At 59.1% G+C, this 25,637-nt stretch overlaps 4 protein-coding genes across 57 annotated transcripts in view; 2 read left to right on the top strand and 2 right to left on the bottom strand.

Annotated features, from left to right (window-relative positions):
- Nucleotides 1-112: 112 nt before the first annotated feature.
- MIEN1 (migration and invasion enhancer 1) lies at nt 113-2,150 on the bottom strand. The gene is made up of 4 exons (XM_086864420.1): nt 2,028-2,150; nt 1,397-1,494; nt 1,024-1,100; nt 113-785 (listed from the first exon to the last, which is right to left on the bottom strand). Exons 1-4 carry the CDS (start codon nt 2,114-2,116, stop codon nt 702-704), a joined length of 348 nt encoding a protein of 115 aa, XP_086720546.1. The 5' UTR covers nt 2,117-2,150; the 3' UTR covers nt 113-701.
- Nucleotides 2,151-3,321: 1,171 nt separating this feature from the next.
- Nucleotides 3,322-10,127, top strand: GRB7 (growth factor receptor bound protein 7). 5 transcript variants are annotated; one of them, XM_086864525.1, is made up of 15 exons: nt 3,322-3,374; nt 5,458-5,596; nt 5,696-5,840; nt 6,315-6,471; nt 6,548-6,669; nt 6,751-6,825; nt 6,914-7,051; nt 7,132-7,242; nt 7,359-7,457; nt 8,225-8,305; nt 8,375-8,491; nt 8,569-8,629; nt 8,714-8,801; nt 9,137-9,230; nt 9,305-10,127. In XM_086864525.1, the coding sequence occupies exons 2-15, from the start codon at nt 5,466-5,468 to the stop codon at nt 9,449-9,451; spliced, it is 1,566 nt and encodes a 521-aa protein (XP_086720651.1). In that variant the 5' UTR covers nt 3,322-3,374; nt 5,458-5,465; the 3' UTR covers nt 9,452-10,127. The 5 variants fall into 5 exon arrangements, with proteins under 5 accessions (XP_086720651.1, XP_086720650.1, XP_086720649.1 ...); XM_086864524.1 differs by having other exon boundaries at nt 3,330-3,374; nt 6,748-6,825; XM_086864523.1 differs by lacking the exon at nt 3,322-3,374 and having other exon boundaries at nt 5,066-5,596; nt 6,748-6,825; nt 8,572-8,629; nt 9,305-9,541.
- A 274-nt stretch (nt 10,128-10,401) lies between these two features.
- LOC111942956 (retinol dehydrogenase 8) lies at nt 10,402-17,897 on the top strand. The gene is made up of 6 exons (XM_086864583.1): nt 10,402-10,498; nt 10,570-10,731; nt 11,223-11,402; nt 11,474-11,567; nt 11,654-11,837; nt 12,446-17,897. The coding sequence occupies exons 1-6, from the start codon at nt 10,402-10,404 to the stop codon at nt 12,683-12,685; spliced, it is 957 nt and encodes a 318-aa protein (XP_086720709.1). The 3' UTR covers nt 12,686-17,897.
- IKZF3 (IKAROS family zinc finger 3) overlaps nt 16,348-25,637 on the bottom strand; it is a 38,049-nt gene continuing 28,759 nt past the window's right edge. For all 50 annotated transcript variants that reach the window (XM_086864564.1, XM_023942682.2, XM_086864571.1 and 47 more), the window contains 2 exons: nt 22,481-22,597; nt 16,348-18,832 (listed from right to left, as the gene is read on the bottom strand). In XM_086864564.1, coding sequence (XP_086720690.1) covers nt 18,129-18,832; nt 22,481-22,597 — 821 coding nt within the window. In that variant the 3' untranslated portion in view covers nt 16,348-18,128. The remainder of the gene's footprint in view (nt 18,833-22,480; nt 22,598-25,637) is intronic.

Raw genomic sequence — 25,637 nt, 5'->3', positions numbered from 1 at the left:
CTCCCTCTTTCCCCCCTTCCTTCCCCTCCCCTCTGTCACCCTTCCCTGAAGGATAAAATTCCTGATTCCAGGCGGGATCCACCCCCCCATTCCTGAGGGATACCAGGGGAGCCACGTTCTCCATCCTTTATTCTACCCAGGCCGTTGGGTTTATACACAGTATAGAATAAATAGGGGGCCAAGGGCAGGGTCATTCCAGGCAGGAAGCAGGAGCTGGGAGCCTGGGAATGGGGAGGGGGGAATGGGAACACTCCTGTGGCCGTGGGGCTGGGCTGGGGTTCCCATGGCCGGCCCCTGCCCCGGATTAAACAGTGACAGAGGGACTTTAATCATTAACAAATCCCAGGGAAGTTACAGCCAGTGGATTCCCCTTGGAATGAACCTGCTGGGAGCTGCTCCTGCGTGGCTACCCGTTCATGGAAGACCCCCAGATTCCAAGGGGGTGAGGGAGGGGAGAGGCCACCACAGAGAGATGAGGGTGCCACGGGGACCCCTTTGTGCCCCCCAGCAAGGTGCAGCTGATGAGGGGGGAAGGCAAAGGCAGGTGGGAGAGCCCCCCCAGGCCACGGCTACACCCCACAGCAGGTCAGCAGGGGACAGAGTGACCCCCCGTGCCAGGATGGGGGTCCCCAGGAGCTGCCCCCCAGTTGTGCAGGGATTGAAGGAAGGCGGCGCGGGGGGACCCCACCGGCCCCGGGGGGTTACAGGATGACGCAGGGGGGGCGGCTGTTGGTGATTTTCTCCAGGGGCTCCCCATTTCGGGCTCTGCGGATGGCCTCGATCAGCTGGGGAGACACAGCAGGGCAGGGCTCACAGGCTTGGGAGCACCCACAGGTGACAGGAGGGACAAACCCCGGCCACACTCTCCCAGCAGGACCTGCAGCAGGTCCTGGCAGGGCAGCAGGAAGGGGAACAACAAAACAGGGACCCCGTGGGCAGAGCCCATCCCAGGGGGGGCTCTCTGCAAACCAAACACCCCCAGCCCAGCCTGGCTGACCCCGGGAGCCCCGGGTGGGTACTCACGTCCTTCTCGTAGGGAAAGCCCCCGTTCTCCAGCTTGGAGAAGACGAGCTGCCCGTTGATCTCGATCTCGAAGGCACCTGAGGGCACACACGAGGCCCAGCCCTGAGCTGTGTCCCCCCCAAACCCCTGGTGGCATCCCCAGCCCCCCACGGTAGCAGCGGGCTGGCCGAGCACTCAGGGCACCCCCAGGGGCTCCTGCAGACCCCCAGCTCTGCCCCCAAACCGACCCTGCTGAGGGGCAGCAACCAGGGCACGGCCCCCTCGCGCTTCCAACCACGTTCATCCCACCCCAGCCCCTCCCCAGAGCTCAGCATGGCGCTGGGGGTGGTCTGGGGTGTCCCCCCGCGAGGCCGGGGGTGCTGTGGGGTCTCACCGGTGCCCCCCAGCCGTGACTCGATCTCGATGTCGGGGTACTCGTCCCGCACGGCGCTCGCCAGCTCCTGGTACGTGGCCTCGAAGCCGCAGGGCTCGCTGGGGAGGGGGGAACCGGCTGAGGAGGGGTCGAGACACGCTGACTCCCCCCAAAACCATCCCCCCGCCCCCAGCCCGTACCCCCACAACAGCTCTGCTGCCTCCTGCACCCCCAATTCCCAACGCCCCACTCCCCAAAACCCCCTGAACGCCCCTTCCACACCCCCCATACCCTGAGCCCCCATAACCGGCCCCTCATTACCTCCTCAGCCCCCCAAATCCTCTACAACCCCTCCCTCAGCCCCCGAATTCCTCTGTAATCCCCCTCAGGCCCCCCTTGAGACCCTCAATCTCCCCAGAACCCCCTCCTCAGCACCCAAACCCCTCTAGATCCTCAGCCGCCCCTTTCTCCCCCCTCAGTCCCCTCCACGCCTGCACCCGCCGCACGCCTCACCCCAGTTCCCCCAGTTCCCGCTCCCGCCGCCCCAGTATCGCTGAGGGCCGCTCCCCCGCCCCGGCTCGCTGCCACCCCCGAATGCCCCAGGATCCCCTCGCTTCATCCGCCCCCGGACCCCCGCGGCCGCGGCGCTCACCAGTACTCCACCACGATGCGGACCCGCCGCTCGGCCCCGCTCTCGGCCCCGTTCCCGTCCCCGGTCGCGCCCCCCGCCCCGCTGCTCATGGCCCCCGGTCCCGCCGCGCCGCCGCTTCCGGGTGCGGTCACGTGACGCGGCACTTCCGGCCGCTCTGCACCGTCGCGCTGCTCGTCTCGTCTGCTCCGAGACCTCCGGGAGAGCCGCCGTGACTCCGGTGACCCCCGGGGGACCAAAACTGACCCTCAGTGACCCTCGTGAGACACACAGTGACCCAAAGTGACCCCCAGGACACCTCTGGTGACCTAAAGTGACCCCCGGGGAGCCCAGACTCACCCGTGTGTCACCTGCAGTGACCCCCAGGAGCCGCAGGGGACCCACACAGTGACCTCAGTGACCCCCGTGTCACCCGCACCCACCCCTGTGGGACCCAAGGTGACCCCCGGGGGACCCAGACGGAACCCGTCGGACCTGAAATGACCCTCACAGGAACTGTCTAGTCCCGTAGGAACCCCCTCTGCTCCATGGGACCCACACCTAAAACCCCCGTGGGGGTTGTACAGGGCCTTGTAGCCCCCCCACAGACCAAGGGAACCCCATGGAACCCACAGCGATCCCTGAACCCCTCTATGGGGACACCTCTGGGACTCCATCACCCCGTGGCACCCCAGACCCCGCGTGGGGACACCCACAAGGGACCCCCACAGGACACACACAGAGCTCCTAAGGGACCCCACGTCCCACTGAGTTCCCCCCAGTTATCCCAAATACTCCCCCCAATCCTCCTGGAATGGCCCCTGACCAGCATGAGACCCACATGATCCCCCCACCACCCTGTGGTCCCACCTGGCAGGGGTCCCTCAGGGGACAATGGGGACATCCCCCACCTGTCATGGGACCCTTCCAGCCCCCCACCCTGGGGATCCCAGGGGAGCCCCAAACCCCACACCCTGGGGCTGGGGATGCCCAAGGGGTGGGCTGGGGGGCTCTGGGCTCTGCACCCCCAGGACATCCCAGGGGACCGAGGCCCCGTGTCCCCCCACGGCTCCAGGGGTCACCCCAGTGCATTGTGGGAAACTCCCCATCACCACCTCGGGGGGTCGTGGGGGGTGGGTTTTGGGGGGATCCAGCCCCCCGAGACTGGGCCGGGGCCAGGCTGGACACCCCACCCAGGGGCCGGGGGGCCGGGGGGCTCCCCTGGGTGTTGGTGGGGGGCCGGTGCCGGGCAGCAGGCCCGGGGCGCGGTGATGTCAGGCGGGGGCGGGAGCAGGCGCAGGTAGATAAAGCCGGGGAGAACAGGAATCCCTGGTCCGGCGGGAGGCTGCCGGGACGCGGCGGACGCTGCAGGTAGGAGCGGGGCCGGGCTGGGGACTCCTGGGGGGCTCCTGGGGGATCCTGGGGCTGGAGGGTCGCTGCTCATCCCGGGGTGTTGGCCCCATCCTGCCGGGAACAACCCTGGACCTCTGACTGCGCCTGCACCCCTTCCCTCCCTCCTTCCCGCCTTCCTCCCGGCTCTTCCTCCTCCTCGGCCGTCCCGCCATGGCTCCTCTGCTGCCTCTGCACCCCTGGGGAGCCCTGTCCCCCCCAGCCCCGGCACACACCGGGACCCCCGCCCACAGCTGGGATCCTGTTCCTTAATCCTGCTGGTCCCCAGCACCCTGTCCCTTACCCTGGTGACCCCGTGATTCCATTCCCTAACCCTGGTGTCCCTGGGACATCATCACCCCCGATCCTGGTGGCTCTGGGATCCTGTCCCTCAGCCCTGACCTCATCCCCTCCATCCGGTGCCTCTGCCCCGCTCCACAGCCCTGGTGGCCCCGGGGCCCATCCTGGTGGTCCTGACCCCCTCCAGTCCCCCACCCCATAACCCTGATGGCCCCTGTCCCTTTGCCCAAAGCCCTGTGTCCCTGTTTGTCCCACGCCCCCGGGACACCCTGTGTGTCCCCACCCTGCTGGAGCCCTGCCAGGGCCACCAGGACAGAGCTGGCACCTCGGGGTGACCCGAGGCCGTAGGGCTGGGCTGGGCTTGGAGCCAGGGCAGCGTCCTGCTCCCTGTCACATCCCCCCGTGTCCCCTGCTGTGTCCCACCAGCAGCATCACCCTGCCTGACCCCGGCTGTCCCCGTGTCCCCAGATCACCCCGGGGTCTGGCCAGGGAGGGGGGCCCGGCCCAGCCGGGACAGGGAGTGGGGATGGAGCAGAGGGTCCTGTGGGACGCTGGGATGGGGACAGGGACACGGCAGGGACAGGAATGGCATGAGGGTGACATCAGTCCTGCCCAGCCATGGACTTGGACCCCGAGAGGTGGCAGGAGGTGGGGACAGGGACGGGCAGCGGGCGAATGATTAACGCGGCTGTACCGGCGTCCCGGGACCGCCGGCTCCAGCGCCCGCGGCCACCGAGCGCCACCGTGGGTGCCACGTGTGTGTTACGTGTGCCACGTGCTGCCGGGGCCGGGGCGCACCCCGGTCCTGCTGCGGGTCGGCCTGGAGCCGGTGTCCGAGCCCGGCCGGTGTCCGAGCGTGTCCGGTGTCCGAGCGTGTCCGATGTCCCAGCCTGGTAGCACGGCCGGTGTCCCAGCCCGGTGTCCCAGCCCGGTGGCACGGCCGGTGTCCCAGCCCGGTGGCACGGCCGGTGTCCCAGCACGGTGTCCCAGCCCGGTGTCCCAGCACGGTGTCCCAGCCCGGTGTCCCAGCCCGGTGTCCCAGCACGGTGTCCCAGCACGGTGTCCCAGCCCGGTGTCCCAGCACGGTGGCACGGCCGGTGTCCCAGCCCGGTGGCACCGCGTGGGCGCTGGCACCGGCGCGGGTGGGGACACGGGGGGGCTGTGCCAGCGCCGGGGCTGGCGGCGGTTCCCACGGCGGCTCCCTCGCCCCCGGCTCCCGGCGCGGCCGCCCGGGCCCGGATGCCAGGGCGGTGAGGTGGAGCTGGGAGCGGCCGCCAGAACTGGTTTGGCCGGACCCGAGGAGGTGTTTGGGCTGAGCCGCCGCCGCCACGCTCGGCTTCCTGCTCCCCACGGCGCCGGCACGGCTCGGCCCGGCAAAGCTCAGCCTGGCAAAGCTCAGCCAGCGTCTCCCAGTACCCCCAGTGCTGATGTGGGGTCACTGGTGAGGGTCCCATGTGCGATGTGGGGGATTCTTGGGGGTCTCATGGCTGTGCTCGCCGTCAGTGTGATGCTCCGGCCCCCAGCACCCGGACTGGACTGGGGGGACTGGGACAGCCCTGGTGGCCACCTGAGGCTCAGCCAGACCCCCAGGGCTGGGGTCCTGCTTGTCTGGGCACCAGGAAAATACCCCTGGGTGGGTGCCAGGGGTGGGAGCCCACATGGAGCCCGGCGTGGTGTCCTGTGGGGGCTGCACACACCCCTAAATGTGGCCATGGCCCCCCTAAAGGCACGAGGACCAGGTGCCAGACCCCCTCTCTCCCCACAGATAATGCCATGGAGGGGGGGGCTCAGCAGAGCAGCCTCTGGGAGCCCCCCGAGCAGGATGGGGGTCCTGGTGAGCGGGATGGGGGCGAGGGGCTGCCCGAGGTAAAGCGCTCCCAGCCCCTCCTCATCCACGGCAGCAGGTGGGTGTGAGGCCTGGGGGGGCTGGGAGGTTAAGGGGGGGTCCAGGGGGTGCTCAGGGGTGTCACAGGGGCACCGAGCTCACCCCCCTGTGCCTGCAGCCGGCAGCCGCCACAGGAGGAGCCACGGGCGTCGTCACTGCCCAGCATCCCCAACCCCTTCCCCGAGCTCTGCAGCCCCTCCAACTCACCCATCCTGAGCAGCCCGGCCCTGGGACAAGGAGCCCCCCGCGAGGGCACCTCCCACGTGAGTCTGGGGGCTGGGAAGGGGGGCTGAGACATCCCTGGGACAGGGATGCTGGGGAGGGGATTCTGGGTCTGGGGGCAGGGACCTCCCCAGCGAGGGCACCTCCCATGTGAAGTGGAGTCAGGGGGCTGGGGAGAGGGGAGGGTCTCAGCTCTGGGGCAGGAACCGCCCTCCATGTGAGCTGAGGGTCTGGGAAAGGGTCTCAGCCTTTGGACAGGGACCACTCTACAGAGGTCCCACCCTCCTGAGCCAGGGGTGAAGGGGCTGGGGAGGGGGGATCCCATCCCTGGGGAAGGGACCACCTCCCACATGAGTCAAGGGGCTGGGGAGGGGGGATCCCATCCCTGGGACAGGCAGCACCTCCCACATGAGTTGGAGAGCAGGAGGTGGGGGGGAGGGGGTGGTCTCACCTGCAGGTTCTGCAGGGTCCCCTCGTGCTGGGGGGGCCCTGACAGCCCCTGTCCCACCTGCCAGGTGGTGAAGGTGTTCGGCGAGGACGGCGCGTGCCGCTCGCTGGAGGCGTCGGCGGGGACCACGGCGCGGCAGCTCTGCGAGACCCTGGTGCGCAGGACGCGGGCTCTGCACGACCACAGCTGGGCCCTGGTGGAGCTGCACCAGCACCTGGCCCTGGGTGAGCGGCCGTGGGAGCACGGCAGGGGCACGGCCCGCGGGACCCCCGGCCCTGCTGACCCCCCTGTCCCCCCCAGAGCGCTGCCTGGAGGACCACGAGTCGGTGGTGGAGGTGCAGAGCTCCTGGGCCCCGGGTGCCGACAGCCGCTTCGTGTTCCGCAAGAACTTCGCCAAGTACGAGCTCTTCAAGAGCAACGCGGTAGGTGGGCGCCCTCTGTAACCCCCCCTTGGGGACCCTGAGCGCCCCGAGGGTCCCTGCTGACCCCCTGTCCCCCAGCAGTCGCTGTTCCCCGAGGTGATGGTGTCCAGCTGCCTGGAGGCCAACAAGAGCATGGCACACTCCGAGCTCATCCAGGTACGGGGCACCATGCCTGGCCATGCCCTGGGGACCCTGCTGTGCCGTGGGGACCCTGCCGTGCCCCTCAGCCCTCGTGTCCCCCCAGAATTTCCTCAACTCTGGGAGCTGCCCTGAGGTCCAGGGCTTCCTGCAGCTGCGGGAGGCCGGGCGCAAGGTCTGGAAGCGTTTCCACTTCTCCCTGCGCCGCTCGGGGCTCTACTACTCCACCAAGGGCACCTCCAAGGTGAGGGCAGGGGGTCCCGAGGGGAGGGGGCATGGCCAGGGGGTGCAGCAGGGCCAGCCCTGACACCCCCCACCCCCCAGGACCCCCGGCACCTCCAGTACTTCGCCGACCTCACCGAGTCCAACATCTACTACGTGACGCAGGGCAAGAAGCTCTACGGGACTCCCACCGAGTTCGGCTTCTGCATCAAGGTGGGGATGTCCCTGCCTGTGGCAGGGTCATTCCCTGCGCCTCCCCCTGCCAAGGGCTCTCTGTCCCCTCAGAGCCAGCCGGGGCTGCCCCGTGACGGCTCCGGCCTCTCCCGCAGCCCCACAAGGTGCGGAGCGGTGTGAAGGGCCTGAAGCTGCTCTGCAGCGAGGATGAGCAGAGCCGCAGCTGCTGGATGGCCGCGTTCCGGCTTTTCAAGGTGAGCCCCGGACGGGATCTGCCGGCCCCGTGCTGGGGGGACGCCAGGACGGTGGCTGGGGGACACCGGAGGGATAACGGGGGGATTCTGGAGGAATACTGGGGTGATGCTGGGTGGTAGCTGGAGGGATGATGGGAGGAAGTTTGGGGGATACTGGGGGGATGCTGGGAAGATGCTGGGGAGATACAAGGCGGGGCGGTGTGGAGGGTTCTAGAGGGATGCTGGAGGGGTGATCCCATCCCAGTGAAAATGCAGAGGTCCCCAGCCCTGCTGTGGGTGGCTGTGGAGGTCCCTGGGTGGCCCGGGGTGCTCCCCCAGCCCTGCTGTGGGTGGCTGTGGAGGTCCCTGGGTGGCCCGGGGTGCTCCCCCAGCCCTGCTGTGGGTGGCTGTGGAGGTCCCTGGGTGGCCGGGGTGCTCCCCCAGCCCTGCTGTGGGTGGCTGTGGAGGTCCCTGGGTGGCCGGGGTGCTCCCCCAGCCCTGCTGGGGTGGCTGTGGAGGTCCCTGGGTGGCCGGGGTGCTCCCCCAGCCCTGCTGTGGGTGGCTGTGGAGGTCCCTGGGTGGCCGGGGGTGCTCCCCCAGCCCTGCTGTGGGTGGCTGTGGAGGTCCCTGGGTGGCCGGGGTGCTCCCCCAGCCCTGCTGTGGGTGGCTGTGGAGGTCCCTGGGTGGCCGGGGTGCTCCCCCAGCCCTGCTGTGGGTGGCTGTGGAGGTCCCTGGGTGCTCCCCCACCCCACCTCAGGGCCCCCCAGCTGACAGGGCTGTTCTCCCAGTACGGGATGCAGCTCTACCGCAACTACCAGCAAGCTCAGGCACGGCTGAGCCAGCCCCCCTGGATCGGCCCCACGCCCCTGGTGAGTGTCCCCTGTCCCCGCAGCCCCTGGCCCGTGGGGACCCTCCGGTGACCCCCCTGTCCCCCACAGCGAAGCGTCTCGGACAATGCGCTGGTGGCCATGGACTTCTCAGGGTGCACGGGCCGGGTGATCGAGAACCCCAATGAGGTGCTGACCGCAGCCCTGGAGGAGGCACAAGCCTGGAGGGTAAGTTGGGGTGCTGGGGACTGAGGGGGTGACCCCTGAGCCCACCCTAACGTCCCCTCCTTTCTTTGTGTGCCCAGAAGAAGACGACGCACCGGTACAGCCTGCCCGCGGCCTGCCACAGCTCCCCGCTCAGTGCCGGTGAGATGGGGGGGTCAGTGCCCAGTGGGGGTCCCTGGCCCGGGCAGGGGGTCCCCCCCAAGCCTGACACCCCTCTCCCCACAGCCATCCACCGCACCCAGCCCTGGTTCCACGGGCGCATCTCCCGGGAGGACACCCAGCAGCTCATCGGCCGTCAGGGCTTGGTGGACGGGTACGGGAGCCTGGGGTGGGGGGGTCGGGGGTCCCCGGGGCTCCTGGGGCGGACATGGAACTCCAGGGAGGTACAGGAGCCCAAGGGTGACAGGGTCTTGCAGCTCCTGGGGGGATACAGGATATGTGTGGGGGTGAGTGATCCCAGGGTGTTGTGACTCCCGGGATTTTGCAGGGTTTGGGGGACACACAGGCTCCTGGGGGGGGACACAGACTGCCAGGGGGCACCAGGCTACTCCCAGTTCTTCAGAGGAGGGTTTGTGGCACCCTATGGGTGACACTGGGAGGGCAGAGGGGACCTGGGGCCAGCAGTGACACCCCTGGGGCGTCCCACAGGGTCTTCCTGGTGCGGGAGAGCCAGCGGAACCCCAAGGGCTTTGTGCTGTCCCTGTGCCACCTGCAGCGCATCAAACACTACCTCATCCTGCCGGTGAGTGCTGGCGTGGGGCTGGGGGAGCCGGGGGGGGCCGGGGAGAGGGGTCCTGACCCGCAGCTCCCCGGCAGAGCGAGGAGGAGGGTCGGCTCTACTTCACCATGGACGACGGGCAGACGCGCTTCGCTGACCTCATCCAGCTCGTGGAGTTCCACCAGATCAACCGCGGCATCCTGCCCTGCAAGCTGCGGCACTACTGCACCTGCGTGGCCCTCTGAGGGCACCATGGCAGGGTTTGGCACAGCCTGGCACCACCGGCATGGCAGAGTTTGGCTCAGTCCGGCACTGCCGGCGTGGCTCGGAGCAGTCTGGCACTGCTGGTGTTCTTTGGCTCGGTCTCACCATTGGCACGGGATGGCTCGGCACAGCCTGGCACCACTGGGATGGTTTGGTGCAGCCTGGCCCTGCTGACACGGCACGGCTTGGCACAGCCCAGCACCACCAGCGCAGTTTGGCACAGCTGGGCACCACTGACGTGGCACAACCCAGCACAGCCTGGCGCTGCCGGCACAGCTTGACACAGCCTGGCACCAGTGGGATGGTTTGGCACAGCCCAGCACCACCAGCGTGGCACAGTTTGGCACAGTCTGGCATAGTTGGGTGGTTTGGCACAGCCTGGCACTGCCAGTATGGCACAGCTTGGCACAGCCCACCACCAGGACCCCCACACTCAAGCACTTTCTCCCCTCTGCCCTGCAGCACCAGCCCCGAGTGTCCCTGCGGGGGCCTGGCACTCCCTGCCCCCACACCAGGGGGGTTTTGGGGTCCCCAGGAGCGGGATCCCGGGGTGTGGGGGTGAGGGGGGCACCCATCACCGTGTCCCCCGCGTCCCCACATGGCCAGTTGAACTGGGACGTGTTTTATACCAGTGATAATAAAGGTTATTTTTGCAGAGCTCCTGCCTTGTTCCTTCCCATGCCCAGAGCCCCCCAGTGCTGGTGGCAGCACTGCTGGCAGTGTCCCCGTGTCCCGCAGTGTCCCCACAGTGCCCGGGTCCCACACAAAGGCCCCTCTGTGCTCCCCGGGCACCACGTGCGGCTCAGCCACGCGGCCGCCGCAAATCCCCGGGCGGGGGGATTATCCAAGAGGGATTAAGGGCCCGGATTTGGGGGGGCTGGGGCGGCTGCTATAAAGGCGGGGGGCTGGGGCGCGGGGGGGAGGCCGTGCCATGGCTCCCAAGACGGTGCTGATCACCGGCTGCTCCTCCGGCATCGGGCTGGCGCTGGCCGTGCGGCTGGCCCGGGACAAGCAGCGCCGCTTCCGAGGTGAGCGGGGTGGAGGGACCCCCAAGCCCCCGGGGAGAGCCCGCGGGGGCTGAGCCGCCTGTGCCCCCCAGTCATCGCCACCATGAGGAACGTGGGCAGGAGCGGGGCGCTGGCGGCGGCGGCGGGGCCGGCGCTGGGCCGGACGCTGGAGATCAAACAGCTGGATGTGTGTGATGAGGGCTCCATCCGCGCCTGTCTCGACAGCATCCCCGGGCGGCACATCGACATCCTGGGTGAGCCCCGGGATCCCCCTCCCACCCCGGTGCGGAGACCATCCGTGATGGGGACCCTGCACTGGCGGCTGTCCAGCCAAGCTTGTCCCGTGCTGGGATCATTTGTGCTCCCAGCGCTGGGACTCTCCCAGCCAGGGACACCTCATGACCCTGAGCCCGTGTACCGGGGACGGTCCATGCCAGGGACCCCCTGCACCAGGGACCCTCTGTGCTGGGACAGTCCCATACCAGGGACCCTTCAAACTCAGGACATCCCATTGTGGGGACCCTCTGAGCACTGTCTCCCCCCATGCCAGGGGCTCTTCACTCACAAGGAACCCCCTGACCCCACACACCTGTGACCCTCTATGCCAGGGACACCCTGCACCAGGGACCCTCCACACCCAGGACATCCCATGCTGGGGACACCCCGAGAACCAGGGACACCCCATGCCCAGGGTGTGGGATCCCCCAGCCCAGGGCACACCCCACTGATGTTCCCCTGCCCACAGTCAGCAATGCCGGGGTGGGCATGGCGGGACCCCTGGAGTGCCAGAGCCTGGCAGCCATGCAGAGCCTCATGGACACCAACTTCTTCGGCCTCGTCCGCCTGGTCAAGGAGGTGCTGCCCGACATGAAGAGACGCCGCGGCGGCCACATCGTCGTCATCAGCAGCATCATGGGCCTGCAGGGTAGGGGAAAAAGGGGTGCCCTGGGGGGACCAGCCCCCACTCAGCCCTGACTGGGACTCCCAACCATCCAGGCATCGTCTTCAATGACATCTATTCGGCCTCCAAGTTCGCGGTGGAGGGGTTCTGCGAGAGCCTGGTGGTGCAGGCGCTGCGCTTCAACGTGGCGTGAGTGCGGGGACAGGCGGCCGCACAGCCCCTGGGGCCGGGGGGGTCTGGGGGTGCCCAGTGCCCAGTGCCCCATCCCTGGGCAGGATCAGCCTGGTGGAGCCGGGGCCGGTGATGACGGAATTCGAGACCAAGTTGTACGAGGAAGCCGAACGCGCCGACTACTCACGGACCGACCCCGAGACAGCCAAAATTTTCACCGAGCTCTACCTGAGGAACTCCAGGGATGTGTTCACCAGCCTGGGCCAGACCCCTGAGGACATTGCAGAGGTGACAAGCGGGCAGGGGGCCCCAGTGGGCTGGGGGGGCCTGGGCTGGACAATTAGCCAGTTAGACTTAACAAGGATGCCCAGCCAGCAGTGGGGCAGCTCGCACCCAGACAGCTCCATCCTAATGGGGCTGAGCATGGCTGGGAATGGGAATAGGAATAGGAATGGTGATGGGATGAGAATGTGGATGGGAATAAGATGGGAAGGAACTGAAGATGGAGATGGGAGGGAAATGGAATGGGAATGAGAAGGGATGGAGATAGGGGTAGGATGGGATGGGGCCGGGGTGGGATAGGCTAAAGAGGGATAGAATGGGAAGGAGTTTGGGATGGGATAGGAATGGTGATGGGGTGAGGCGGGATGGATTAGAGATGGGAACAGGATGGGAAGGGCTTGGGATGGGGACAGGAAGTGAATGAGGAGTTGGGATGGGAATGGGGATAGGAGGGGAATGGGAAGGGAGGAGATGGGAATGTCATTGAGGATGGAGGTGCAGATGGGGATGGGATGCAGACAGGGTTGAAAAGGGGTAGGGGTGGGATGGGAATGGTGGAGGGCTGGGGCTGGGCTATGGGGACAGGAAGGGGACAGTCCCATGCCCACGTGCAGCACACCCTGCGGGTGATCGAGGCGGCGCGGCCGCCGTTCCGGCACCAGACCAACGTGGCGTACACACCGATGGCCGCGCTCAAACACGCCGACCCCAGCGGCGCCCTCATCACCGACGCCTTCTACAAGCTGGTGTTCAAGTACGACGCCGTGCTGCGGTTCGGCCTCCGCGCCATCCGCCTGCTCCGGTGGAAGGCACAGAAGGTCAAAGCGGGTGCGCGGCTCCTGGGCTTCAAATAAGCCCTTGTGACCCCTGGGCACTGCCCAGCCCATCCCGGGGCGGGGGAGAGGGGCCGGGACCTGTGCGGGGTTTCGCTTCCTGTTGCCGGCTCGGAATAGCTCCTGCCGCCGCCGCATTAAAATGGGGAGGGTATTTATAACCAGCGCCGGGTGAGCAACGCAGAGCAGCTTCCTCCGGGAGTGCAGCGGCCGTGACGGGGCTGGGAAGGGCTGGCAGCTGCCCCCTGCCTGCCTCCTGCTCCCCTGGGGCACCTGGACCTCCGACCCGCGGGCGTGTGACACCCTGGGGACCTCGCCCCCCGTCACCTCCTGCTGCATCCTCCTTCCTCCAGGCACTGCTGTGGGGTCGGGAATGTCCCGCGGTGGAGGATGCTGTGTCACCCCTGTCTGGCACCGGGCACTGGGGCAGCACAGGGGGTGCGGGAGGTGTGGGGAGGGCAGAGAGCAGAGTGTGAGGGGTGTGCGGTGTGCTCAGAGGGGCACAGGGCTGCAAAGGGGGTGCAGGGGCCGGTGCAGAGGAGGGCTGGGATGTATGGCAAGGGCTGGGTGCTGGGTGGGTGCAGGGGAGCCCAGCAGCACACGCTGCCCCGGGGGTCCCCTCCAGCTCCCGCTGGGTGACGGCGGGGTGGGTTCACCCTGGGCGCTGGCGTGTGGGCACTTGGCGTGACAGCACCGGGAGGTGAGCGCGGGGGGAAACCGCAGGAGGCTCGGCCTGAATCAGCCCCGCTGCTCAGAAACCTTCCTGGCTCCCCCCGCGCTCCCCGGCGCAGCCTCCGGAGCCCTGGAGGGACCCCCAGCCCCACGCGAGAGGGCTGGATGGAAGCGGCTGCAGCTCCGTGTGCCTCGCACGTGGCTTCTCCGAGCCCCCCCCGCTCCAGGGACCCTGGGGACAGGATGGAGGTGGGGAAGGAAATATTTTTGCATTATCCCCCCTTCTCGCACGAGTTAATGGCAAAGCGGCGGTGGGACCGTGGCCCCGGGGTGATGGCAGCACCTGTGGGACGTGCAGGGGTGACATCAAAGCGGTGACAGTGTCGCTGCCTCCCCCCACTGCGGTTTCTGCAGATTTGACTAACTTTCTCCGCTTGGGGGGCAGGATGGGGGGGAGGCGTGACTCTGCCCGGCCCCGGGGAGCAACGAGGGGGCCCCCGGCACAAAGCCACAGCTGTGGGAAACGGGGCTGAGGGAGGACAGGAGCCCTCTCGTACCCCCCCCCCCCCCCCAGCCCCGCGGTGCCCTCCAGTGCCCAGGGGAGCAGCAATGGGGCTGGTACTGGGGGAACTGGGGGGAGCAGGATGAGACACAGCGCTGGGGGTCTGGGGGGAGCAGTGACAGCCCCAGCCCCGCTCCCAGCTCCTGCCGTCTGGGGCAGAGACAGGAGGGAACAGGGAGCTGCTGTGTGGGTGAGGGGATCCCCAAGCGCTGGGGAGCACCTGGGTTATGTTTGAGGCTGAGGAGCATCACCTCCCACCTGGAGCATCCTCCGTGGCCATGGAGCACCACTTGGAGCCCAGGACTTTCACCCCCAGCCCACCCAGCGGGTGCCGGGGTGGAGGCGTTGCCGCAGGGGCCGGGCTGGAAGTAGATTCTTCTAAAAACAATCATCTGCTGGGACTTTCCTGTCTCCGGCGTGTGACAATTGCCAGCCGCTCCCCGTGTCCTCGATCCCCCGAGGATTTCGCTGCCAGGTGCCGACTCGCTGCCATGCAAATGTGGCTGGAGGGGCTGGAGGGGCCGGTTCGGCGGCTCCCCGGGGGCTTCACTTCCCTCCCGGCGCACTGAGGGGGGCACCAGGCGTGACACAAGGCTGCTGTCCCCGCGGTGGTGGCCCGGTGACAACCACGGCTCGTGCTGCACCCGCGTGTCCCGGTGGGAGCACCGGGGCTGCAGAGCTCCCCGTGGCTGTGCCAGAGCTGGGGGCACTTCCCATGCCCCTTCCCTCCCTCTGCTCACCCCCTGCCCCCCGGATTTGGGAACCCACGCGGAGGGTGGGAAACGCCGCCGGGTCCCGCCGTGACTCAGTGCACGGCCGGGGAATGGGGACACGGAGGAGGTGGTGGCAGTGACTCAGTCCTCCCTGTCCCCTCCCGGCACCGTCGGGTTTTGGGTGCCGGACGGCTCCTCTCGGGAGCAGGAGCCGGCCGGGATGCTCCAGGGATGCAGACCAGCACCCGGAAGAGTTTGATGGGATTTTTTTGTGCGTTAAGAAGCGTGTTTCAACACGACGACAGGAGAAGCGAGTTCCTCTGTGCTCTATCACGATTACAGCTATCAGCAGATAAGGATCTCTCTGTCACAACACCAACTGAAGGTTTCTGTAAGCCTTTAAAGGAGTTTGTCTCCGGGCAGGAGAAGGCTGAGGGGTTTTGGATCAAACCAATTCTTATTAAGGGACAAACCAGGATGGGAAGACTCCTGAGCCCCCTGTGTCTCACCCAACCCTCGGAGTGTCCCGGCAGCAGAAAAGACCCCTCAGTGCTTGTGTCGCACCCGGGCTGGGAAGGAAGTGAAGGGAGAAGAAAAAAAGGATCCTCTGACTTTCTTCTCGGTTTTTTTCGTTTCTGTTTCTCAAGCGTGTCCAGCTCTTGCGGCAGAAGGTGTCGGGGGGAATGAAACAAGCGCGAAGAACGTCAGCCTGGTAAAGCAGGCGCTAAAAGGGCCGGGGGGCTGGTGTGAGCCTCCACCCTCTGCCGCAGGGATGTTTCCACCTGGCTGACACAGCCCCGGCACCCCCAGGAACCACGAGCCCACCCCACAGCCCGAGCGTGGGGCTGAGCTGCCTTCACCCCACAGCTCTCGGCTTAAATCGATCCTCTATTAACCAAAACTGTGTCTAACACCGTTTTCCAGCAGTCAGAGGAGCAGACGATGTTATTTTACACCTCTGACGGTATCAGTTACTCCGCTGATACTCAGCACAGCCTCCACCGTGGCTCAGCACCCCATGGGGACACGGCACAGCCACAGGTGTGCTGCTCACAGCTTCCATCACACCCGCGGCATTTACAGCTCCCAGAGGTGACAGCACCAGCAGCTCCAGCCCCAGCACTCGCTCCCACTCCTCAGCCAGCTCTGCTGGGCACTCCCAGCTCTGTTTTCATGGCTGATAGAGTGGACATTTATTTACTGACATTTTAAAAACTTCAATAAATCTTTAAGCACCAGAAGCTCATTTTGTGGTGCCAAAAGCTCCTTTCCTGAGCCTCCCCTGCCCACTCTTGGGGTGTAATTCATCAGTAAATGAAGAACCAAGCGAGACTGATGCACCAAAGCACTGGAGAATGCTCCAAACCTGTTCCAGACCAAGCCAGGAGCAGAATAAATCAGGCTCCCAACCAGTACCAGTGGTTTTCCTATCTGTTTTCCCAGACAAAGTGGTTTCCAGAGCTCTTCCAAGCTCAGAGACCTGCCCTGGACCAACACAGCCCCTCAACATCCAGGCACTGCCCAGTGGGATTCCCACCTCCCAAGCCAGTGGCAGCTCTGTGGGACAGGGGTGAATGATGGGGTATAAAGGGACAATTAAAGTGTATTCTTAGATGAATCCATTACCCCATCCACTTATGGAAATTAAGATGTTTAGATGGCTCCAGAAGACATCTCTCTGTGGATCCCTTTAAGAACCTGCCTTTGCCTGCCCTCAAGTCAGGACATCGTCATTATTTAAATATTTTATTCATTTATTGACAATTCTTTGGTCTTGAAAACTAAGCCATTGAAAAGCAAGCTTGTCACAAAATGAGAAATTGATAAAGACAACCACAATGTCCTAAAAATGTCGGACTTAAAAACGTCAGGGCAGCAGCGGAACCTTCTTTTTGTCCTCTGGGAATTCTCTCACTCCCTTCCCCTCCCTTTCCCTCTGTTTTGTGGACCCCAAGGTTTGGCCTTTGGGGCTGATCCCTGATGGAACTGCAGCCTCCCTCACAGGAGGAGCATTGGTCACATTGTGCTCACTGGGGGAGAGCAAACATACACCTTTCTCATGGTGGGGCTCTGGTAAACATCCTAATCCTGCTTTACAGCTCCACACATAACAGTAAAAGAGTTCTCCTCAGGGATAGCAGGATCCTGGATTAGAGCTTCCACAGCACTCTGGATACCCAGGCACGCTGCAGGCTGATTTATCCCTCTCCAGACCCACTGTTAGTGGGAAAAATGAACATAAATTTCTTATTTTGTACCTTAACATTCAGGGAGGAAATAAGTGAGCGAAAAGAATTCAGAGGGAGGGATGAATTTCAGTATTTCTTGTCCCTCAGCCCTCCAGCCTTCCCTCAGGGAAGTGATTGGATCACCAAGGATAACACAAAAGCAACACAGCTCTCAAATCACACAAGGGATGCAGAAAGTCCATCAGAACACTCCTAACTACGGGATGCAAAAATACTTTGCAAAGACTAAACCTTCACTCAGCAAAGCCGTTACCAAACCCCTCTCCAGCACAGGGACACCGACACAGCTGCGGGGCCATGGGGAGATTCAAAGAACTGTTGTAAAAACCAGCTTCAAAGGGATGGCACCTGCTCAGGGTGTGGAGCAGCACCTCCCAAGGGCTGCCCCGCTGCAGGTGTGGCTCTCACACACCTGCCTGAGGTCTCACCTGCCCACAGCCAGCCAGGGCCACCCTATGGGGACATGTATGGCATGGCCACATGTCCTGCTGTGGGAACAAGGCAGAGAGGCACAACACACAGCACAGCTTCATCCTCCTTCTTGGCACCCATCAGAAAGGAGGAGTTTCCAGCAATGAAAATTGGGATTTCCCCCAGGCCACATGGATGAGCCAACCAGTGACCTCACTGGGTATCCCAAAAATATGTACTGTTAAAAAAATCTCAACCCCAATTAAGTCTCATTTCTTATTTTTCTCTTACAGAGTAACTTTAAGGAAAGTCAGCAGTGGGTAAGAAAAATGAAAGTGTGCCACACTCTTGTTAGGGCTTGGGGGGAAAGCTTAAAGGAGGAATTAATAATCCCTCCCTTTTCCTGCCCTCGTTTTCCTTGTTTTGGTGATGAGCTACTGGGATTATAACTAGGAAAATCTCCTCCAACACAGCTCTGACTATACACCTGAATGAGCAGGGGAATTGGCATGAAAACCTTTTGTGCTGACTTAAAGCAAACTCTATAAAAACAAACACAAGTTAAAAATTGAAAACATCGTAAATGGCTCTGAAGTTTCACAAAAATAAAGTTCATATCAAACCCCGTCTCTGCTCCTGGTGCTTCCCACAGTCCCACTCACCACAGCAGCCAGGCAGAGATGCTACAGAACACTGAATTATTGGGAAAGACAAATTTAAAAAGGTGTCACCACCTTCTGACACACTTAAAACTGGCCTAGAAAAATACTCAAGAAATTTCATTATACTAATTAAAAACCCAACCAACCAAGCCTCCCCTCCGATGGGGAGCCTTTGACCTTGGAGAACCGGTCCTTTCACTTGAGCACGACTCTGTGCTCTCCCCGAGCTATGTGTGAGGAGAACTCGTAGCGGTCGTGGCTCCGGTAGCCGCAGACGTTGCACTCGAAGGGGTCACGGAAGCCGTGGCAGCCCATGTGGATGGTGAACATGACGTAATCCAGGAAGAGCACGCGGCAGTGGTCACAGCGGTACACCCCGATGGCCTCCCCTTCCTTGTTGATGACCTTGAAGGCGTCGCGCGGGCAGATGGCGGGCGGCTTGATGATGTCGTACGGCCTCGAGAAATCCTTCAGGGCTTGGAGGCCGTTGCGGGTCGGAGCCGGGATCACCTGGCTCTGGTGGAAGGTGGGATTGGGCCTCTCCTCGTGGTTGCTGTCAGTGTCTGTGGAGTCGTGGCCGCTGTTGTTTGGGGAAAGGCCCCTGTCGGATGACAGGCTCTTGTCCCTGAGGAGGCCGTGGCTCTTCTCGCTCTCCGGCGCGGCGCCGTTGGGGACGTCGGCGCGGGGCAGCGGCAGCGGGTACAGGCTGCTGATGACCGGCACCATCTCAGCCGTGGGGGCCGGCGAGGTCTGCACCAGCGGGCGCAGGGCCTCGGCCCCGAGGTAGGTGATGGCATTGTTGATGGCCTGGTCCATCATGCGCCCGTGCATCATCTCGCTCTCCTTTTCGTACAGGAAACTGGAGTTATAATTGACATCGAAGCTGGGCCGTTTCTCTCCTGCAAGAGACGAGAGGTGATAATTACCTGGGTGGGTAAAGAACTGCTTGAACCCCGTGAAGACTTTTCTAAAGGGCAGAAATCTCTGGGAATGGGGCATGATATGTTCTCTGCTGAAAGAGGCTGTTCGTACACATTTGGGTGTTGATTTTTGTTTTTTTCATATTTTTTTAAACCTCAGGCTTAGAAGCAAACCAGTCTGATAGAAGAGGTGGTGAGGCCACCTTTCTGAGAGATTCACCTTTGAAAAGTCCTTGGACACTGAAGTCGGTTTTTCCCCACTGTCCTTTGACAGCTACAGCTTCCTCTGCACCACACCTGAACCTCTACACAGGAATTCAGGTAATCCAATACTGGCAGATATAAATATATCCACAGTTAGGGTCACTTGATACTGGGTTAATGAAAAGAAAAATGTTTTCCTCTGGGTGTGATGGGGTTTGGAAAGCTCTGGACTGCGCAGAAGTGGAGGAGAGTGAAATTCTGAAATTCTGCTTACGCCTCTTTGGGCAGCACAGTGCAACTCCAGTTCTCTGTGCCAGCTGCAAGGAGGAAATAAACTGCACCCCAAAAAGCACTAAAAACATTTTGGAGGTGAATGTCTAGAAATAAGTAACTGAATTCTGTGGTTACTAAAACCATCAACTTGTTCATAGCTTAAGAAAAATACAAAAAAAAAGAGCAGATGAAAGGTTTCACGTGCAAGTGACTCGCAAACATTAGATCCACGAATCTCTTAGTTACGGTAACTCGACTGGTGCAGATGTTTATCAGTCACCTGTCAACGCCGTGACTCAATGTGTATGAAACTCGTGGGGTTTCACTGCAAAGGCAGAAAACCAGGAGCTCACGTTTCTCCTCTAAAACACTCCAAGAGGTTAAAGAACCACAAGAGTGTAACTGCTTCCAGCCCACAGCACCACTCGTCGTCCAGCCCCGCATGGAAGGAAACAAAATGCCGCAGTACTTTTGGGTGACTCATAAAACCAGCTTTGGGCAAGTGAAAGATGTGAATAAATTGGAAATTTAAAAAGAAAAAAAACAAACCCAAACCAAGAAAAATAGACAAGACTCCCTAAAAGTGTTGGTGTTAAGATTCACTGCTGTAAAGTAAGATAAAAAACCACGATGTATGATCATAGGATTGAGGAATATCCTGAGTTGGAAGGGACCCACCAGGATAATTGGGTCCAAGTCCTGAATGATCACTGAGGGTCTCACAGTGCTCTGTGATTCCACTGTGCTGGTGGATTTTAAGTCCCCCCAGGAAAAGGCTCTGAAAAGGAGCCTGGTGCAGAGGTGAAGAGCCAAGTGCAGGGGCTGATGGTCCCTGCCCTTGTGTGGGACTTTTACTGGTGCACACGAGGCAGCTACTGGGGTTGGAAATGTGAAAAATAAAGTGGGTGAGACTCCTGGTGCTTGTCTGAATCTCTGCAGAGCCCTCCAATTAGAATAAAGGGGTTTTTCTTCCAATCAATGGACTTCATTCAGAGAAAAGAGCCAAACAAAGATGCCTTGTTAGTGTATATCCCTGTCCCTGCTTCCTGGCTAAATGAGATATCAGCACTCATTCCCAGATTTCCCAAGGAATCCCCATGCTGGCCTGGCAGATCTGAGCTCTGACAGGGACAGGTCAGAAAGGCACAGGAGTCAGATCAAGGTCGGACAGCCTGCTCCTGAAAACATCATTCCCAGGGACACAGAGGACTGAGGGGGGAGGATGTAATTATTAAATTACAATTTCACGTGTAATTTAACAAGAAAAATCACAGAAGTCCTAGAAAAACACCAAGTTTCAAAATTTGGTTATTTTGTGCCTTTAGGTGATCTGTGATGGGTTCTCCAGCTTCTCCACACAGTCACCTGTATGTGCAGTGCCAGTTCATGCCATCCAGAACTAGCACAAATCCCAGAGGATCTGGGCCACACAGGAACTCAGTGGCTAACAAAGGAAACCCCAAACCCGCTCATTCTTCACGTTAGGCTCATGCTGAGGGGGTGCATCCTGCTGCAGGCATGTTTAATAAAATACATAAAGGTCAAACTGGTGGTGATTGCACAATGAGAGAGCTGAAAAAAAGCTAAAATAGAGGAAGCTAAAGGATTACAAACCCATTTGCATTAGTATTGCTTTTTGAACCACAGCAAGAAGTGTAAGGGCTGAGCCCCACGGGCCTAGTTTCAATCCTGAGCACCAAAGGCACGCAGATAGAGCGTACTGTGAACACTCAGATGTGTGGCTGTGCAGTGACGTGACTTTTAGAAAGCCACACTGATGTAAAATAAATAAATGAGACCAGTTTTCATAGATGAAAGCCCAGTGCTACCCACCAAACCCACTAAGAGCTCCATTACCTTCAAAAACTGAGTTTTTGAACACATCCTGTATGGATGGATCTCATGGCTCACCTTTACCTGGATGGATCCAGCTGCTCATCTTTACCTGGATGGATCTCACAGCTCACCTTTTCCTGGATGGATCTCACAGCTCACCTTTACCTGGATGGATCCAGCTGTTCACCTTTACCTGGATGGATCCAGCTGTTCACCTTTACCTGGATGGATCCAGGTGCTCACTTTTACCTGGATGGATCCAGCTTTTCACCTTTACCTGGATGGATCCAGCTGCTCATCTTTACCTGGATGGATCCAGCTGCTCACCTTTACCTGGATGGATCTCACAGCTCACCTTTACCTGGATGGATCCAGCTGTTCACCTTTACCTGTCTCTGGACCTCGTGCACCCCGTGCTGGGAGTTTGGCTGCAGCAGCTGTGGGAGCCCTGCCTGCACTCCCAGCCCACATCTCTCCCTCCCACATGGGCTCCACTCAGAGGGTGAACTTTATATTGAGCCATAAAATTAAAAAAAACACCACTTGTTACCTTATATAACCCTACAAAGAGCACAAATAAGGCTTCATCAGCACCAATAATACATAACTGCTGACTAAGGGCTTTCCTGAGGACACAGGGTTGTATTTTATTTTCTCTAAAGGTAGGTTGATGAAATAAGACTGGCCAAGAGGGTCAGGTGTTTGCTGAAACCCAGAACCTGCCCAACTAGTATTTAAGATCCTCAACATGCAAAACTCTGATCATGTACAATTAAATGCAAAGAAAATACTATGGAAACATCTGCTTGCTTAAATTACCACAAGAAAGGATTTGATACTTTTTAACCATAGACAAATTTAGGAGGATGACTAAGAGAAATCCAATACTTTTCTGTCTTTAGGCCTTATTCCACACATGAATCCTGCAGGAATCTTCAGCTCCTGCTGAGAAAACATTAATCTTCCTGTTCTTTGCCTGTTCTAGATCCTAGCAGAGAACATTTCAAATACATAGGTACAGAAATGGCACGTGGAAGCTTATAAAACGTATTTATAAATCACCTAGATAAACACACAAGGCACAACAGTAGCTTTCACCCAGTTTAAACAGCCAACAGAATAAATTGTTTTTATTTTAATCAACCCCTTACAACAAATCACTAAAACCCCATCACAAAAATCAGTGTTACTTTATTCTTTTGTATTAGATGCTAAGCTTGAGCAGGATATTTAAAAGAAGCAGAGGCATTGTACTGTTTGTTACCGACCCACACGTATTTAACTGTTGCAGATGAAAAGGGGTTTTGTTCTTACCAATAAATTTCTGAGGCATTGAGCTTTTTCTCTTTGCCACGTTGCTCGCTAGCCTGTCCAGCACAAGGGCTCTTTCAGTTCCCATCTCTGCCTTGATGTGCCTTGCCTCCACGCTGGCTAGGTTGGAAAATGAAAAAAGGAAGGGAAAAAAAAAAAGAGAAAAAAAAAATACAACACGTAGGTGAAGAGGAAAAATAGAAAGATTAAAAAAAAAAAAAAAGAGCTGACTGGTTTAATCTCCAGTCAGCAACATAACTGGAGGAAACAGTTTGGAGATATAATGCAAAATTGGTTTTGCTTTTTCTGTCATTCCTGCTCTCTGGGCAGCCGTTGTGGTCAGTGGCAGCACAGCCCTGAGCTCACTCAGGGGGAGCACAAACCAGAACAGTCACCAGCCAGAGGAAGTAAATGAACTGGCTGAAAGGTTGGTTAAATTGTAGATGGAGATAGAAGCTCTGCTGGCCTTTCTTTTTTATTCTGAGTAAGGCTGGGTGACACCTGCACACTCAGTGTTTCGAGCTGCAGTAGGAGACACTCAGTGCTCCTGCTTAACTTTTCAGATATCAGTCATAAATGTCTTAACGAATCACTAAGAAACTTGTATGATATATATCAGCGTTCCAGTAAAATAAAAGTAATAAAACCTTTCAAAATTCAAAATTTCTGACTCTTTTTTCCCTAGGTGGTACTATCACTTAATATTTTTTCCAAAATGCTACAGCTCTAATTAATTATTAATTAATTTATTAATTAATAAAATTAATTATGAATGAATGTTTCCTCTGTGTTTTAAAGCTTCTTACAGCCTCCCATATTTCTAATTTTTGGAAAAGTACCTGTGACACTCTTGGGACTGGGCCGGTTAAGGCTCTTTCCATATCCCAGAGATCTCCTCAGATGTGCTGAGCAGTGCCCAGCACTGCACGGGATCTGTGCTTGCTCTCTGCTCCTGGAGGCTGCAGAGGCCTTGAGCTGGAGAGCTGCCACCTCATCTCGCTACTACCACACTAATACTGATCGTAACTGCTGTGGCTTCCCCCCAAACCCTGCTCACACCTCAGCAGCACCCATCTGACCTGGTACTTCTATGTCAGAAATTATAATAAAGAGTAAACTCATTGCTGGGAGTACCAGGGATCACTGTGCTGAGGACTGGACACGTCTTAATGGACTGCCCAAGCCTGTAGGAGTTGGGATCTACAGGCTGAGGACAATGAGGGGTGATTTACTTTCCCAAGGTGGTATGAAAGGTTGGATCTCGCTGTGATAGAGCCCTGGTTGCTGTGTTTCTGTACATACACCAACATAGGTAAACATAGAATCGTGGAAACATGCAATGATTTGAGTTGGAAAAGACCTTGAAGATCATCCAGTGCCTCCCATTGCCATGGGCAGGAACACCTTCCACTCTCCCAAGTTGCTCCAAGCCCCATCCATCCTGGCCTTGGACATTTCCAGGGATGAGACAGTCACAGCCTCTGGGCAACTGTGCCAGGACCTCACCACCCTCCCAGAGAAGAATTTCTTCCTAACATCCCATCCAACCCTGTCCTCTGTCAGTCTAAAACCATTGTCCCTTCTCCTGTCACTCTCTGCATGTAAAAGAAAATCCTTCTGCCTCCTTTTTATAAACCCCTTAAGGCACTGGTAGGCCAAAACGAGATCTCCCTGAATATATGGAGCATAACCTAAGCAGTGCCAGAGGAAAGCGATAGGAACACTTTGATATCACTTAGTCCTGCTAAATACAGATTTATTAAGTATCAGACTTGAACTTCTGTTTGCCCAGTAGAGCAAGTGCTGAAAGTGCAGCTTCATCCTTCCCAGCTCTGTGCAGCCTTTCCCTGAGCGTTTCAGTCCGTCCTCTGTACCTGTTTGTCAGTACTGCTCCTGATAACATGAGTTTCAGTCAGCACAAACCATGACTCACCAAACCTCAGCCAGAACTATTTGTTCATGTTTGTTCAGCAGTTTGTAAACGTCAAGTGTTTCAGAGGTTCTTGGTGCCACAAACACCGGCTACAAATATGAGTCAGGGAGGATGGGATAACAGAGCCTGGCTGCACTTGGTCACAGCCCTGGAACCTTGGGATGTACGTGGCAGCCAGCCCTGTGCAGGGCATGAAGTGCCTTGAAGGTAATAACACACTGCTCTTCTAGTCTCAGTTTTATTCCAAATTATTCCAGTGTGCTTGGAGGTTCCCATAAATATATTCATCTCTTCTCCCAGCATGAAATACCCAGACACGATGTAAGAGCTGCCCGAAGTGAGACAAAACACGAGGTTAAAGTGACACTTTGAGGGGAAGGGAGAGAGGTAGAGTGTAATCACCTGCTTGGGCTTGGGCCAGAAGCTCTAGTTTGGTTTTGAAAACTATAGGGTTTTTAATTTCAGGACTTCAGTTTAATTCTCATGATCCAAAGCCTGGAATATGCATCTTTATATTAACTTTAGATGACTGTAGTGCAAGGTTTGAACTACCCCCAACCCCAAACCTCATAATCATGGCTGGATCATTGCACAACTCATTAACAATGGTAATCTAAATTTTAAAAACCCCAACAACACTGAACAAAATATGGTGCTGTATATTCAAAAATGTATTTTTTTCTTTGTAAAGAAAAAAGAAAGAACACATAGTTCACCCATATCATGAGCGCAGCTCCCTGGTCCCTGCCAGCTCTTTGTTTTTCTGATTTTGTTGTTCTAGTTCCTCTTTTTCTCAGTCTTCACCTTCAGGAGTTGCCCTCTGAGGACCCGTGGGTTGCTCTAGTAAAGCTTTAATTCCACATTTTCTGAGGTTTTCCCCTATCCTGGCAGGACCCAGAGCAGGGCTGCTCTCAGCCCTCCCAGCCCCAGGAGCACACTGGAAGCTGCATGTAGCACATCAGGGATGACTTGTCAACGTTATTTATGTGCCACCAAGGGAACTTTAATTGTTAAATTAATGTCAGGAGGGCAGACAAGGGCTTCCTGCAGGGATAACAGAGCCTTTCCTCAGAGGAGATCTGCAGAGACAGTAACTATTGACCTATATAACATGTTCTGGGACTTCTGTAGAATCAATCTCGCAGCTTCATGGTTCTCTGCCCTTTCATTTTAATGCTGAGGGTCTTTGCTTTCACATTTAGATTTTAGACTCCTTGCTACTGGCTA

Source organism: Cyanistes caeruleus, chromosome 27 (assembly GCF_971803275.1).
Source record: "Cyanistes caeruleus chromosome 27, bCyaCae1.hap1.1, whole genome shotgun sequence".
Classification (NCBI taxonomy): domain Eukaryota; kingdom Metazoa; phylum Chordata; class Aves; order Passeriformes; family Paridae; genus Cyanistes; species Cyanistes caeruleus.
This window is presented reverse-complemented; position numbering and strand designations above follow the sequence as displayed.